General features: G+C 39.6%; 2 protein-coding genes across 6 annotated transcripts; both read right to left on the reverse strand.

The window, feature by feature from the left end:
* Positions 1-45: 45 nt before the first annotated feature.
* Positions 46-8,700, reverse strand: coasy (Coenzyme A synthase). Of its 2 annotated transcripts, none has more exons than XM_022742999.1 (10): positions 8,555-8,700; positions 6,207-6,966; positions 5,869-6,083; positions 5,295-5,426; positions 4,131-4,320; positions 2,645-2,709; positions 2,451-2,535; positions 2,100-2,197; positions 1,566-1,712; positions 46-1,439 (listed from the first exon to the last, which is right to left on the reverse strand). In XM_022742999.1, the coding sequence occupies exons 2-10, from the start codon at positions 6,889-6,891 to the stop codon at positions 1,380-1,382; spliced, it is 1,677 nt and encodes a 558-aa protein (XP_022598720.1). In that variant the 5' UTR covers positions 6,892-6,966; positions 8,555-8,700; the 3' UTR covers positions 46-1,379. The 2 variants fall into 2 exon arrangements, with proteins under 2 accessions (XP_022598720.1, XP_022598721.1); XM_022743000.1 differs by having other exon boundaries at positions 8,537-8,700.
* A 1,349-nt stretch (positions 8,701-10,049) lies between these two features.
* zdhhc6 (zinc finger DHHC-type containing 6) lies at positions 10,050-16,137 on the reverse strand. Of its 4 annotated transcripts, none has more exons than XM_022742898.1 (11): positions 16,088-16,137; positions 14,503-15,056; positions 14,273-14,364; positions 13,624-13,783; positions 13,324-13,482; positions 12,794-12,847; positions 12,256-12,423; positions 11,988-12,029; positions 11,021-11,169; positions 10,807-10,853; positions 10,050-10,706 (listed from the first exon to the last, which is right to left on the reverse strand). In XM_022742898.1, exons 2-11 carry the CDS (start codon positions 14,767-14,769, stop codon positions 10,606-10,608), a joined length of 1,239 nt encoding a protein of 412 aa, XP_022598619.1. In that variant the 5' UTR covers positions 14,770-15,056; positions 16,088-16,137; the 3' UTR covers positions 10,050-10,605. The 4 variants fall into 4 exon arrangements, with proteins under 4 accessions (XP_022598619.1, XP_022598621.1, XP_022598618.1 ...); XM_022742900.1 differs by having other exon boundaries at positions 11,021-11,166; positions 16,025-16,130; XM_022742897.1 differs by having other exon boundaries at positions 16,025-16,130.
* Positions 16,138-16,165: the final 28 nt, after the last annotated feature.

Raw genomic sequence — 16,165 nt, forward strand, 5'->3', positions numbered from 1 at the left:
TTCATAGATTTTTTTTTTTTAATTAGAAAAAGCTAATGCGTTCACTCATGGTTTGAAAATATCTTGTTTATTGTTCTGTACCAATCCATAAAGCATTCCACTGAGTTTGCAGGTTACATGCAAAACAATTAAATTAAAGACACTTGAAATTTCTCACTGTAACAACTGTAAGACCAACTGACACTTAATTGGACATGTATTTAATATTGAAGATATGACTGCAAAAAAAGCATTTTTCTTGTTATGTAAAGGTTAATTTATAATTTTATTGTGGGTTATGACAACACTGAATCTTCCATAAGCCAAACACATTGGCTTACTATTCAGATATTATGGAGAGCTCATGTAGGAGGCTGATCATGTGACAACTGGCTTTTATGAGACGAATCAGTGCATTTTCATGGATTACAATTTAAAAACTTCCATCACATTTCATTTATACATGACTGCTTTAATTTCAATGCCCATCACCATCTATTTTGTCTACTGGCCACATTCACTAGCTTACTACAGTATGGGGTTTTCCATAATCTATCCAAATGACTAAAATCAATTTACTGTATTTTAGGTGCTTTCCTTTAATTGTCAATATACTGGTCCTCTCAGTTTCATGATCTCTTTCAGTGCCCAGTGTTTTATTCACCCGCAATCAATGTGGCAGCTGCACTAGGATTTTTTTTATAGTACTGTCAATCTATTGCACATATTTCTACAATACAATGTACTTTGTTAATTTATAATTTCTCATTAGATACTAATAATGAATTTGATTATATTCTCCAAAACCATGAAACCACAAAGATAAACATACCATTTAATTCTACCTTTCCCTTAACATTAGTTCCTTTTCTAAACTACATTCATAGTAATTATCCTTACGATCCATGAAAAGAGGACAGAACTTGTAAGGTGTCATCAGCTGACAAGGTAACTAAAATATTGGATTTGCAGAAGTTTGGTCTTGAATTGTTTAGTACTAAATGCATGACATTTATGAAAAAAACAAAACAACTTTGGATGAAAACAGACCTACAATTCATAGGACAAGATAACACTTTATTAATCCGAAATAGCAAAATCGTCCTGTGTACGGGATTAGTTTTGCTTTTCCTCATTCATCCATCTTTCATCTGAACATCCTTAAAATAAAAACTAGAGTTAAAAACCTGTGGAAAGTCAATTAGGCACTGAGTCTTGGTCAAAGATGTGAGGGAGCATGTTGGGCTTGCTGTGAAGGCACAGTGGCCACACTCACTTCTTTCTAAGGCAGCAATTTCTTGTGTGGATCAGTTGTTTGTGTACAAATGTCCCTGGTGCCTGACACATGCTTTTGCATGCATGGATCACAACTAAGATGATATAGTGACCCACACATGTTCCTACTGTGTCTCTTGCCTCTGTTGGATTCTCTTCTGAAGAAGATTCCAAGCTTTCAATACCTTCAAAATAAAAGACAAAGGCAAATTATAGTTATTATATAATACAGTTATTATTTTATAGACTCAAATTGTTTAATGCCATGCAGATAGGTGGACCCCAGAGTGATAGGGTGATGCGTGTCTGACCTGTTTCCGAGTGACCTCTGGTTCCCACAGTGTGCTGAGCACTACGTTGGCGTGCTCTACTTGCTTAGTGTTTGACCACTGGCTGTGCAGCCTGCGCAGGGCATCATCTGTGGTCACACCGTCTCTCTCCGTTATCCTTGACACCGCCTGAGAGAGGAGGGGGAACAAGAGGAAGCAGGACAGTTGGGTAAAGAAGAAAGTTTCTGGTCTTTGTTTTTTAGTTAGTGTGTGTTGAGTCTGAAATTTTCAAACATTGGCGCCCCCCAGTGGTGGTATAAAAAAATGCCATCAGGCTTTAACTTCTGCTATACAAATAATGTACTGAGAGTTCTTTAAAAATATTACTCTTTGCTGCATCCTGCTTTCGGTGAGGAGTGCTGATATCGCAACTGACTTTTGCTCAACTGCCTCATAAAAAAAGATAGAGCGTAAATACCTTTTTATATTATGAGAAGCAGCTGTCACCTTTACAACAGCACATTTTCCTCACAGTCACTCATGCTGCTGTGACTCCATCTGTGTCCCATCCCTTACCTCGTCCTCTGGGATGACGGTGACCCAGACCTCATGGACCATGTCTGTCCAGCCGGCCTCCAGGAGAACTGCTGCATCCACCACGCAAACCTGTTTACCTGCGAAGAGCGAAGCTTCATGTGAACACCGGGGAAATCTCTTCTAACACAAAGCGCGGGGGAAGTTCCTTTATTATTATCTGTGTCAATACAATCCGTACATTAGCCGAACTAAAAGAAAAAAGGGTCTTTTTAGACATCTTGGATACACTGTAACTAAACCCAACAGCCTAGACCCACAAAACCTGTTGACATGTTTGCTAACATACAGTTCTACAGTACTAAGGTTAATAAATGTAAGCTCATACAATACCTTCCTCTCCGGATTGCCTGATTGTGTTCTTCACCAGAAGTGCTATCTCAGGCCATACAATATTTGTTAGGGCTTTTAACCTCTCCTGCATGAAAAACAGCATCTTTGGTAAATTGTCGATACACTGTGGTGTACTGTGACATGTCATTTGCAAAGCTGCAATTCACAAACATTAGTCATATTTGTCATATTACCTGGTCTCCAAAAACTTTCTTTCCTAATGCTCGTCTGTTTATAGTATTGTCTTCATTCAGAATATCTAAGAAAGAAAGAAAAAAAAAAACCAACCTGTCATTGCACTGAAATGCAGGAGATTTCATACAGTATAACATTTACTAGTCAAGATGAAAACTGCAATGTCATTTAAAATTATGCTACATATTACTATGGTGGTGATTTAGGTTTGATGGTGGATATAGTGTGCCGTCATGCTCCATATCTTAGACATCACTAATCCAATGTTTAATTTTTAGAATTTAACAATAATGTTAAAGTGCATAAACTGTTATTATCAGATTAATGCTGCAACTAATACTACGAGTCAATATACAGTCATTTAATCATGGCACAACCCTGAGGAAATCTACGGTAATTTATCTGGAGCTTTATCTGGAGCTGGACTTCTGCAGCACTTTCTTGTTTCTTGTCAGTCAGACTTGAGACAGGGTAGTTATGGCCTTTCAAAGTTCAAATTTCACTGTCCCACCTGTATCAGCCCTGGCAGGATAATGTTTGACAATAAAAGTGTGTCTTTAAATGTGCAGCTTCTCTGCTGCAGAACATGGTTTCTTGCTGGGAGTGGGTGGTGAAGATGATCGCTTGGCAACAGCTTCAAGCATGTTGTTTTACGCAATGATAATACACCCCCTGAACAGCGCTACTTCTTCAGGGCAGACTGGATGCTACGATTAGCAGGGCTAGCTAGCTAGCATACTAATTTTATTACAAGAAAAGAAATGATAGAAATAGAAAGAAAACAAGATGCTTTCCACAGCTGGAGACAGCTCTTGGCGAGCAAAGGAATAAAGTTTGATGCTGAACTCACAACGTTTCAGCTAGACTGGTAAGTAAACAGCTGTTAATGCTATAAAGTGAGAGCAAAAAATTACATAGAACTTCTTTAAAGCAAAGTCAAAATGGTGTAGTGGTGTCTGAGAAATCATGTTCGAAATTAAATTTTTCAAAAGATCACTGACCCTACTGTAACCCTAAACTGTAGAAAATAGGAAGTTTTTGATCATAATGCATGGGTAAATATCACAGAGGAAAATAAATTATAGGACTTTCGAATTCCTACAGCAGTGACAAGAAGAATTGCTTTTAAGTAGAATGATGTAGGACTTATGGCCTTTTATATTTTAAAATTTTGACCTCATACTACAGTGCTTCATTATGCTGTCATTCGGCGAATCAAAAAGCTAAAAGCCAGAAGTCAGACCATCGACTTTCATCAAAATCAAATCAGTGATGTCTGAGACGTCATGACTCTGACCTTTACTTACTACATTGTGCTCATTCAAGTGTTTAAATACTGAAAACAACTACGCAAAGGTGCAATATGGTCTTATATTTCATCAAAGTAGACCGACTGTGTGTGGGGTATCATAAACAGATAGATGGCATACCTCTAACCATGGTGATTTAAAAATTACATGTCCTGGAGGCAAAGTGTTTCCTCACCTGACCCAAATTCTTCAACCACTCTGTGATAGGCGGCTGTGCCCGGCTGATACACCTCATGGCCCAGCTTGTCACAGTCAATCCGGACTGCTCCCAAAGCCTCCAGCTGCTTGGCAATGGAGCTCTTTCCACTGCCGCTGCCTCCTGTCAAGCCAATCACGTATGGAACGGGAGGGAGATGAGATGTGTCCTAGCACAGAAGAAATCGGGGGACACAAGGGTGTAAGACATAGAAAACAAATGATGACATACCTAGAAATATCACAGCATTAACACAAGACCATTAATAATCCAGGCACAGAGGTGATGATAACTGTAAATTTGGACTGACAAGTAACACAAACTCCTCTTTGTCTATATCACCAGGGACAATCAAAGTGAACTCAACATACTCGAGCCATGATCACATGTCACTCAGATTTCTTCTAAACACAACCTGTTGGAAACCATTCTTTTCCAGTGAACCTGTAAACTAATGAACATAAATCTGGCAAATTTCTGACACGATTGAATGATATAAATTATATTTCTTCCTGTAATGAACTGAGCTGTCGTTTTAATTCTACCTCTTTGCATTAAAATGGTGTTATGTTGCAGTTAAAAAAAAAAAAAAAGACACTTGTACTTTGTCATGTGCTGGAAAAAAAAATGAAAAGCTGTTACTTTTTACCTGGATGAGACAGTTCCTATTTGAAGAGTTAAATATTAAAGTTTCCAAAGAGCGATCTGACCCTTGTTCCAAAATGCTCAGCTGCCATTTTTTGAATGAAAACACCATTCCACACCTACTCAAAAGCTGCGAGAACATATCAAGCCAATTAAATGTTTTTCTCCAGTTAATTAAAATCCAGTTTGACTGTTAGATTTTCATAACGAGATGCTGTGCAGAGGAATTTCATTATACAAAAATAAACTCGACTCGGACTGAAGCTGACGTTTTTTTGTTCAAGTATAATTTATTTTTCTTTCAAATCTAATGAATTGTAATATATTTTGTGTTTTTTTTAATTTTTATAGGTATTCACTTTCTTTAAAAACCAAATGAAAAAATTGCATACAGCCCTTTGCTTTTCTTGTGATTTCCTAAATGTGTTACCATTAGTGTACATTATTCTCCACTGAAATCCCTTATCAAAATGTAAACATTTTTTAAACAGGACCTACTTTAGCCGGAGTAAGGAGGGTGCCCAGGAGTCGAGAGCGAAGACTAGAGGAGCTGATCTTCTCTTCCTCTGTCTCAGTATGGTGGGCGTCTTTAAGCAACTGGATCTCATGAAGAACAAGAACTGGAAGGCCCTGGTTAAGGACACGGAGAAAACAAAACATCAAATATGTGCCAACATGCAGGCTAGACTCACCTATATGCTATGCTTTCTGGAAACCTCTAAGTGTTCTTTAATAAGTCACAATAAAATGATTTTTAAAGGCAATGGACAACCCGCTACCACAATGACACTGTGGCAAAAAGTCTGGCTCCACTCTTCTAAAAATTTCATCTATAGTTCTGAATGTAAATTCCATATTAATATGTGTAAAGAGAAATTTCAGAAACTCGTTTCAAGGTGTAGTCACGGCCAGTTATTTCAGAAAAATCTAGTAGCCCCTCCCTATGGGATAGATAGCCATCCACAACTGGGAAAAGTCCAAGTAGAAGAACCTAAACGCTGCATGTACAGTACTTACATTATGTAATATTTAAAACTTGTACTTTGTACATACTGTTAATTTCATAACTTACATTCTCAATGCGCTTCTTGTTCACAGCCTCCCCTCCCTTTCTGGTCTCCTCGCTAACCACAATGCACTGCAGCAGGGGGTCAACCACAGACACTCCAAAGGGGTCGTCAAGGGGCACAATCTCCACCTGTAGTGACGGTTTGATATCTTGCAGGAACTCGCGCAGAGTCTGGACCCGCAGGGAGTAGGGCTCGATCAGCTCCTTTAGCACTTTTTCTGAGGACAGGAAGAAAAGGATGCCGGGGGGGATTCTGATTGTCGTTTTCACTGATCATCAAAATATGAGACATTAAGTGAATACACAATCCTAAATGGGTATCCTCAAAATGAGCTACTCACTTTTTAGCATCGCTTGGTCACACACACCAATAAGGAACCTTCTATTGGCTAACAAACATGAGATGTTGAGCAGCGTCTTGTGGGCCCCATGGAGTCGGTCGAACGTCCCCCCTACCACCACATGACTGTAAGTTTCCAAAGGTTCTTCCTTTTCTTCAGGCTCTTGCAGCCCTTCCTCCTTCTCCTGCAGCCTCATTAGCTGTGGGTGAAGCAGCACTGAGGGCAGGCTGGGGCTACAGACGTAGCAGTGGCCGGTGTACTTCTGCAGACACTGGGTGACCTGATGGGACTGACCTGGGTCCTGTAGAGGAAAGTCTGTTAGTACCACCTCCGGGGAGTGAGACAAAGGCTGTGGAGTGGGGAAGGGGCAGTTTGGTATCGTGGTCCCACTGCCAGCAGCTGACTGAGTGCGAACATTGGTCAACAAAACCCGAATATCCAGGTGCCCGCATATATCCGCTGCATTGCTGTAAAGGCGGGTGATGAGCGTCGACAGATCTACTACTGGTGGGATGAAAACTGGTCGAGGCTGGCTCCCACTTCCCAGGTTCAGCCCGGGGTGGAGGTGGACGTACAGTGTGCGCTCTACAAGCTGAGCGGCTGAGCTGAGCACTGGAGCGATGCGCAGGGGGAGAGTGTGTAGAGGAGACGTCAGCACAAGGATGCCCGTGCTGAACATGGACATGTTACTGGCTGATATCACAGGGAATTCACAGCCGTCACAGTATCTGAGAAGTTACAGTCAGGGGATGGGAAAACACTGAAGAGGATGAAAGAGAAAGACAAAGTCAAACAATATGTCTGTTGTATTTTACATGAGCTTATCTAGTAGGTTTTAGCATATGTTTTACTATGTATAATATTATGTATAATATCATGTTAAAGCTAGGTTTCTTCTGTCTGAAATTTCCCAACCCTTAGTTAGGATGGTAAATTTGAAAAAAAAAAAAAAACAACAACAAAAAACAAAAAACAAAAAAACAGTAACTGAGTCTGGTGTTAAAATGTTTAGTTTCAGATGACAATAAAACCACATCACAATGCAAATTAGTAAAGGAGTTGTGGTTATTCCTGGCTCTTGTGGTTGTTCACCACTGCTAAACACACATACAAGAAAAACGTACAGGATAAAAAACAATATGTCTTCATAGAAGACAAACAATTAATTCTTATTATCAGTTATGGGATTGCAATAGTTTCTGATAGCAACCTTTTTTATTTTAATTTTTTTTTTTATTGCATTTCATTAAAAATGGCTTCTCACTATTACTTGAACCTTTATTTTTTTCCACCTTAACCGAGGTTATCCCTCTTGCATCACTTTACTGACAGGGCTGCTAACATGCTACACATTGTTATTGTAGCTACAGCAGTAAATAGCAAAAATTATTTGGCCCGGAACCACCATAAAATCTGGGCCAAATCCGCACAACAGACCTGGGCCTGTGTCTTTTTGCACAACGGGCCAATACCGGCGCAGATCCGTTTTTTGAATCTGGGCCAGAACTGGGCCGTCTGCGGGTCAGATGAAGATTCTTTTATGGTGATCTGGCCCAGATGCATAAGTGGATTTAGCCCAAATGAACACTGTGACTTTCCAACGTTGTACATTGTGTCTATGTTTGTGCGGTGTTGTTGCCATTCATGATTTGAATCTGTACATGCTACAGGTGTGGGGTAACTTCCAATATGTTCCTTACATTTCAGGAGTGGAGTCACAACGTAATTTAGAGCTAGACGTGTTTACACACAGCTGCTTGACGAACTATTCTTCATTTCTCATCCCACCCACAAGGAACCTGACTGGACAGACCCTAAACCTGCCCCTACTATTGGCTGCTATTACAGTCGTTGACCAATCAAATGACAAATGCTTTGAGCATGAATACACAGTTTGTAACAAGGGTCTTGAGCTGGAAGTAGTTCAGTGTTTAGCCATTATGACTTCTAGCTTGCTACCTAGCTGCTAACAAAAGGGCAACTGCATAACTGTTCACACGATGTTTGACAGCCATAAAAAATGTAACAGTGTCATTTTTTACATCAGCAGCTGACAGTTTGAACCGAAATTAACTTGTCTGTGTATTGGAAAGTCATAGCTAGCTAGCTATATAACACTACCATCACATTGCCTGTAAAAACTAGCGATAAAGACTTAATTTTAAAGTGGTCCTGCTCCTGGATCAAAATGAGAATACCGAAGTGTTATTTATGACCCTGCAATCTCAGAGCTGTCAGTATTTTGTTACAAACAACATTTGGTGCGGCCCATATACACAGCAAATGTGAATCGTTATGATCTGACAATCTGGCAGATAGGCAGCACTTACATTTTAGTATGAGCTTACCTGCACCGAGCAAATCTAAAGCGATGTGAATAACGGCTGAATCGTGCAGTATGGACGCAGAACTGCACGCATAACTACTGAACAGAGCGTTTTCCTGATAATCTTCAACGAGGAACTGTCTTATCCAGTCCACTCCAGTCCAAATAGCTAAGCAGCCACTAGTGGAAGTCACTCACACATGAACTGGGTTGAGTAATCACGTGACATTTTACCTGCACCCTGATTGGTTGAGGAAAAAGCCTTTAATATGGGACATGTAGTCATGTCCGCTGTTAAACATTTCCTACAGCTCTCAATAATGTACTTTTATTTAGATCGATAAATAGAAATGTTTTCACCTAGTTGCCTAACTGGACCTCAGTGCAGTGGTCTACATCCAGCCTTATGGATCCATGATGTATGTAATATTATAATTATAGTGCACTCATACTTTTCTTGTTTTTTAACACAACTACGACTCATTCTTATTACTTTTTAAGTTGATATGACAAACTTGTTAGAGGGCAGTTGCCTATTTACACATCCAGCAGATGTAGATCAACATTATACAGTAGCCCAATACATAAAAAAGCCCCCAAAATAGTAGTATGTGGACAGGAGTGTATTATTATATGCTATATTGCTTTTGGGAGATTGGATGGCTAGAGGAGGAAGTTTTTGAAGAAAAATGAACACAGTTGATTCAGGGTTGTTACCATTAGAGACAGGTCTATTTTAATCAAATGATCCAAATTATATTTTATTTCTGAGTCTCTCTGTTGTTGTTAGAGTAAACTGTGCCGACCCAGTGCTCTTTCAGGTCATTAAAACTGATTTGATCATCAAAATGAGTCACTAACAGACTTCCCAGAACTCCTGACTCTTTTTCCACAACCTCCAAGATTCACAATGATATGCTGACTCCTATTGTTAGATGTAATGCACAGAAACAGAACTGTATTAAACAGTTTACAATAAACAATAAGAAGTAATTTTCGTTCTTTCGTCCTTTTGAATGTTTTTCTCCTCCTGTTTCTTCCTCCTCTTGTTCTCTTCCTCCTTTTTGATCATTGTCTCCTTCTGTTCCTTCTTAGTCATGTTCTCTTCCTCCAGCACTCTGCTGTACCAGTCGTCCTCTCTCTGTTCCACCTGCTGCACTTCCCAGCTCCAGTCCTCTCTCTGAGCCCTCTCCTGCAGACTCGCCTCCAGTGCTCCACACCTGGCCTTCCAGATGGGAGTTCAGGTTTAAGGTTAACTTCATCATACAAGACTTTCTTTGTATAATGATTAATCAGAGTAGACCTGAAAGTGAAAGAACATATTCTAGCATTATATCCCACTAGATTGGGATTACTCTAATCTGCAGGATCCTAGACCTGTGTGTGACACATTAATGTATTAATACTATAATACTATTTCACATAAAACCCATAACACATAAGTAATTATTTGTGCGTTAAAACATGAGCATTTTTAGAAATCACAAAGATTGAGGCAAACAACGACTCTTGCGGAAGATTTTTTTTTATTTTTCAATTTATACTTTGAGGCCAACAATTTGTTTTTACAAAAATAATAAAAAGAAATTAAGTGTTATCTCCATACTGTAGAAAGAGTTGCATGACGAAGCCCTGGGGTTAGCTGGGCAGAGGCATTGCATAATTAGCAAAAAAGGACATCAACAAGTAAACACAACATATTCAAGTAAAAAGTCATGTAATCACAATGAAGTCACATTGAAGCCTGGTGGCAATTGAAATTAAGACTCTTGCTGGGTTTCATTTTTGGTCAGAGGAGTCAAACTGAACTCATGCGACCAGTCCTTCTTATGGACTCTGTAGTTCTCTTCAAGACATTAACTGACAGCAAAGTGCTCAGTAAGATTTAGAGAACTATGTTCCCTTTACAAAATTCAAGTTGGTATTGAAATGTGTGAGGAACTTTAATCAAAGTATGAAATTCTTGATGGTGAGCCTGCGGCATCAGGCATGACATCTTCAGTGGATGTATGTTTATGAACACCTTCTGTTCAGTTTAACTCCCCTGCTCCACATAAAGCCAGTTGAAATATATTAATTTACTTTCTTTTCGCTGGTGCTATCACTGGCAGCTGTGTCATAATGGCACTTCTCCACACATCGCCTTGGAAACCATCCCCTTACGCGTTCTCCCACTGAAAGCCGAAAACAGAAAGAAAGGAGCCTGTTAATGTGAATTTAAAAACATAATTTAAACAGCAGAAGCATCTGTAATCGCTTCATTTTCATTTTTACCTCTCATTTGCTCCTCGGTCAGAACTTTGTCTCCATACATCCACCATCTAAAGAGAAAAAAAAACACTGATGAGGAGAATTCACATGGACAAAAGCAATACAGTTTTTAGCACATTACTTGTGTATTCATTTTAAAGCCTTCATTGGAAGCATAGCCAACCAGGCTCCTGGACAAACCACCATTATGAATACCATTCTGTGTGGATAAACGTACTTGGTGCCACGGGTGGCTAGGATGGTATCTCCCTTCCTGAGGGGGATCCTGGGCTCCTCAGTGCAGGGGGTTCTGAAAAAGGTTTGGAGACCCTTGCTGAGAGGGCAGCAGGCTCCGTTATAGTCCTCCACAGCCCGGTACTGGACCTGCTGGCCAAGGCATACAGGATATCTGGTTATTCTATTGCTCTAACAACTAAATTCAGGCAAGATGCAGTATGTGTTTATAAGGTTACATTTAAATTAATACATCTGATAATCTGTGTTATATAATAGTGCTTTTTTTTCAAATTAAAAACACAGCCAATATCTACTCTGAACATAGAATAATCATTGTGGGTCTCTGTGTTGATGTTTTTAATTTTTTCATTAATAAATGTAAATTCCTGATTCAGACCATCTTGTTAGGCACAATCATGAAAATGTAAGTAAAGTGCACTGTAGAAGCTCCTTTTGACCATTAGGTTTAGGTCTTTGGGCATAGCCTGTATATTACAGGCTCAGTTTTTGCTGCAAGATTTAACTTAGCAAAACATCCGCTAAGAACTGATTGGGCATCGATCCAAGCTAGATCCATTATAGAACTATGAAGGTGGTTGAAATAATAATGTGACTCATCATATATGAAGGGCAAATAGAACTTAAGTTTCCTTCCTGGACAACGGGAAGACACTCTAGACTCTAGTCAATATGATACATCAGCATTGTTGCATAACAGTTAACATACAGTAAACTGCAATAACAAGCTGTTATGATATTTTTGATTCACTAAAAAATCACTGTACTTGCATAAAATGGCACAGTTTTTTGGTGAATAATACAATTGGGGAGGCATCACTTTTTAAATCTCAAACTTTTCTCCAAAGTCACACAAAGCATAGACAGTCCAGCCTAAAACCTGTTCTTGTGTGTCCATGTGTAAATCAACACCACATGGGTTTCAGAACACGGACTTGGCAGGTACTTACACTTCTCACTCGTTTATCAGCTTTCTGCTTCAGTTGCTCAATCTGTTTAAAGAGGAACAACACAATTAAAGCCACTATTGTTTGACTATGCAACTTTTATCTCACTGTTAAGGACCAATCACAGTACCTATTGGTCTAACAGCATTTTCCACAAATTAAAGATAAGTTATCATATAATTTATAAGATAAAAAGACAACTCATTGTGCACACGGGAAGTGTTACAGACAAAAAACAGCAGTGTGAGAATGACCAAAAAACTGAACCTACAGTTAAGGTGTGCTGGTGACACTTAGGGTGGACTGGCCATTCAATGCCATCACCCCTGGGCGTCCCTGACCACGTGAAGACTTGCTTGAAGTTCAGCCAGCGGCTCCCGAGGTCGTAAGGGAAGACAAACTCCTCCCCAGTTTGGTAGTGCTGTATTCTGTCTTTGGCCTTGTGGAAAAGACACAGGGAGTGGAAGGGTGTGTATTTGTGTCAATGGGATCAGGTAAGTAGGGTGGTATCAAATTTCTGTAATCAGTGTACAACATTGTACTGACAGACAAACCCTAAAACTTGTGTGCCTTGGTCATAAAAGTGACATCTTTAATTCAACAAACTTTGATAACCAAATGTTGTACATGTTAATTCTAAATCCAATTCAATATTGTGTGAATAAAATGAAGCCCACACCTTAGATTATTGTTTCTAGATCACTCAAAAAGAAAAAAAAAAGAAAAATAGTCATCCATCTTAAATTACACTAACATCACAAAATTTCATCACAGAACAAAGTCACTGGAAATCAGAGACAGAGACCGACCTTTTCCTCGATCCAGGACTCGATCGAGGTCTTATTTCGAAGGATGACCTTCATCTGAAAAGCACAGACTATTTCATTATCAGAAGAAACTCACATTTTCTTTTATAAATATTTTATTATTGCACCATTGATTTCTCCCGAATATGCAATGTGACTGCTTTTTGGAATTTGGGATATTTAAATGGGCCGCAAAGACAGCCCTCAATTTTTGCTGTGCCCTTTCTGGCTTTGCAAATCTCAGTAAGTACTTTGTTAGCTGTCATTTGTAAATTCCATGATTCCAATTCCAAATATTTTTTTGTGCTATGTTCTGTGTATTTACTCATTTTATGTCTCACCTATACATCTCTTTGTTACAGTATTTGCAAGTAAATGACAATGAATAGGGATAAGCTGTGCATTTGTTGAACCGAGCTGCATTTTTGCATTGGATATACCTAAACCTAATGTGATTAAGTTAAATATCACATTCAATACCCAACAGCTTGTGTAAACTGAAAACACCAATGCAAGCCTTATGACAAATTTACCTGTATGAAGAAAAGCATGCCAACAGCAATAGTGGTGCCCAGTGCCAAGCCTAAGGCAAAGAGTGTGGCAGCAAAGGCGGGCACACTGAAGGGCATGAGGGGCTGGAACTGACGCACAGCACTCATGTCGATCTTCACTGTGCTCCACCCAAATGATATCTGCAGTGAGGACAAAGAAAACAAATTGACGTGTGGTAACTTCAATATCAAATGATAAAATGAATGAGGCTGACTAGAGAAAAGCTGTGGTGATAATAGGCCAACAAAAGTGAGGCGTAGTGGGGCTAGGAGACTACTGACCCTCTCATAGAGCTGTGTGTACATGGTCATAATGAAGATAATGGCAGCGTGTGAGCAGCCCAGAGGAGCCAGCAGCAGGAAGCTGGTGAAGTAGGTGTGGTTTTGATGGCCACAGCAGTTGTTTATCCAGGGGCAGTGGTGGTCCATCTTCATCACACACCTGTGGGAGGGGAGGCAGAGGAGGAGAGGAGTGCAGGGGGAATTGACTGGTTGTTTGGGAGGACATAGAGTGACAAGTTCATCAGCACACTGCATCTATTTTCAGAGTAAGACACAGATTTATGTAACAGCTGATTGTCCGCGTGAATGATAATTATACAAATCTAAATTTAGTTGCTTGGTTTACCTTGACAGGCCTATCCGGGTTCTGTATTTGTGTCAGTTCTTGTTTACTGTAATGTGCAGTGATTAGGAGAAGTCAAGTGTGCACTTCAACCACACAGATACTTTATAGCACTGCAGAAAAAAAACATCCACTGAAAGAGTGCACTTCACAGCAGCAGAAAATACACAAGCACGTTCTAGTTTGATGTGCTGGAAATAGCTCAGGAATTTGCTGTAGTGGCTCCATTTTTGTGCTGTTTTATTTAAGAGTCCATCTAAAATGTGAGAGAAAACCTACTCATACTTTGGTAATAAATGTAGCTACCTGTTACACTTGCGACAGTGGTGGGACCTGGGGGCCTTGTACCCTTGGCACACTCTACAGTACTGTAGGTACTGGGTATCCTGTTGATTCTCCTGTTTCGGGATAAACAAATGAATGCTGAAGTCTGATGCAACTTTCCAATGATTAAATGGTTTCACTCTGTTACATGGTACCAAACTGTTCTTTACACTTTCTAAACAAACGTGAATGAAAAACGTAATAGGTCTTACCGGTCTCCAGCCAAGAGGGATGTACCCAGGTCCAACAAACATAGCATTGAAGTAGTTGTAGAGGATGAGGACAGTCCAGTTGATTAGCATGATGAAGTTAATGCTGCCTCCTGTAGTGTCTAGGGGCCAGTACCAGATAATGGAGTCCAGAATTGCCATGGTGGAGCATATAGCAATGACAGACAAGGCTATGATTGGACCCCAGTGGCACAATCTCCGAACCTCATGGAGGTTCTCAAATGTCACAAAAGTTGACAGGAAGTTCATTTTTTTTTCACCACAAGTTTAGTACTAATATTTTGGCTGTTGAGTTCCTGAAAATGTATTGACCAAGCTTCAATAGTGTATTACTTTTTTTCTTCTGCTATCTTGCAAAGTCAGCGGTGCGGACGATGCACATATTTTTCCTCGTCTTCTGAGTACCCGGCAACTGGCCTGGTCTTGAGTTACTGGGGCTCTCTGTGTCCCATTGTTCCTTGCCCTAGCAAAGAGCAGCATCCTCTTCTGCCAATCTTCGGAGCACACTATCCTTGTGACTAACTCAATTTCCCCATCTAAGACAAAGAGAGAGTAAATTTTAGAACAGCAGAATCAGTGATGCTACATTTCATAACATGATGAACTACAGACATTGCCAGCAGTTATGTGTAGCTATGTTTGGTTTCTTTTTTCTAAATACCAATAAATCCAAAGGTTTGACAGATAAACCGTCTTGAGCCTCCTCCGTGTGTACAACTGATCATTTCTGTTGCAGTACACATACCCGTAGTTGTCAATTTACTGAGTACATCTACCTAAAAATATTGCAGTCATATACAAAAGTCCTGTAATAACCTCTGAAGATTATGATGTTCATTATACAGAAAAATGTTTCCAATTTAAAATCTACTCTGACGGACATATATGAGGTTAACATAATATCAGAATCTATATATATTTCTCCCACTCTTGCGTTTGATGTATTTTTTTTATTGTTGACGTTTTTTTATTTGGGATATCACAGTTCTTTCATCACTGCCATGTTGCAATATTGTCGATCAGGAACTTCCAGAAATAACCAATTAGAATAAGTATCTTATTCGGTATCGCAAGGCACAGTAAACGCGATAAACATATAACACACCAATATGGGTAGTGCGGCACATCACAGCCTTTCTAGAGAAGTTAATCATTGTATGTAAATCCACAGTTTTTCTCAGCAGCGACTTAAGTAATTAGCTCATGTTCCTAAGCTAGCTAATTCGCGTCAAGAAGGAAACACTGCAACTCTATATTTAACACTGTCCATCGCATTCACAAGCCAGACAAGTGAGACAATAAATAAATAATGATCCTCGATAATTTAGGCTTTTATCTTTGGCTAAAAAATATGATTCATTTTAGCAACAGAGCTAACAGTTAGCTAGTTAGCTAGCTTGCTCGCCAGCTTGTCAAGACCAACGTATCAGAGTGGACTGTGGCCACAAGGTGCAAAGAGGAAACGCGGATAATACTGCATATTAAAGATATAACAAATGCTTACTGGTAAACGTAAACGCACGGTTTTTATGGATGGAGAAAAAAGCTGTCACTTTAAATGACCAACCTGGCCACTTCCTTGTTGATTTTCTTCAGTTCCTTCTGTGTACAGACAGGAACCTTTCTCATGGTGTCTCAGAAACTA

Source organism: Seriola dumerili, unplaced genomic scaffold (genome assembly GCF_002260705.1).
Source record: "Seriola dumerili isolate Sdu_G_001 unplaced genomic scaffold, Sdu_1.0 BDQW01000068.1, whole genome shotgun sequence".
Classification (NCBI taxonomy): Eukaryota; Metazoa; Chordata; class Actinopteri; order Carangiformes; family Carangidae; genus Seriola; species Seriola dumerili.

What these genes read in the sequence shown, in the direction of transcription:
- coasy (XM_022742999.1), bottom strand. Translation starts at nt 6,891, where the DNA reads ATGTCCATGTTCAGCACGGGCATCCTTGTGCTGACGTCTCCTCTACAC. An exon ending in GGTTGAAGAATTTGGGTCAG is followed by an intron (nt 2,710 to 4,130) that starts GTGAGGAAACAC and finishes TTTCTTTCTTAG; the next exon opens with ATATTCTGAATGAAGACAAT. An exon ending in CAGAGGTCACTCGGAAACAG is followed by an intron (nt 1,440 to 1,565) that starts GTCAGACACGCA and finishes TTTATTTTGAAG; the next exon opens with GTATTGAAAGCTTGGAATCT.
- zdhhc6 (XM_022742898.1), bottom strand. Translation starts at nt 14,769, where the DNA reads ATGAACTTCCTGTCAACTTTTGTGACATTTGAGAACCTCCATGAGGTT. An exon ending in CTGATAAACGAGTGAGAAGT is followed by an intron (nt 11,170 to 11,987) that starts GTAAGTACCTGC and finishes TGCCTTGGCCAG; the next exon opens with CAGGTCCAGTACCGGGCTGT. An exon ending in GACCGAGGAGCAAATGAGAG is followed by an intron (nt 10,707 to 10,806) that starts GTAAAAATGAAA and finishes TTCGGCTTTCAG; the next exon opens with TGGGAGAACGCGTAAGGGGA.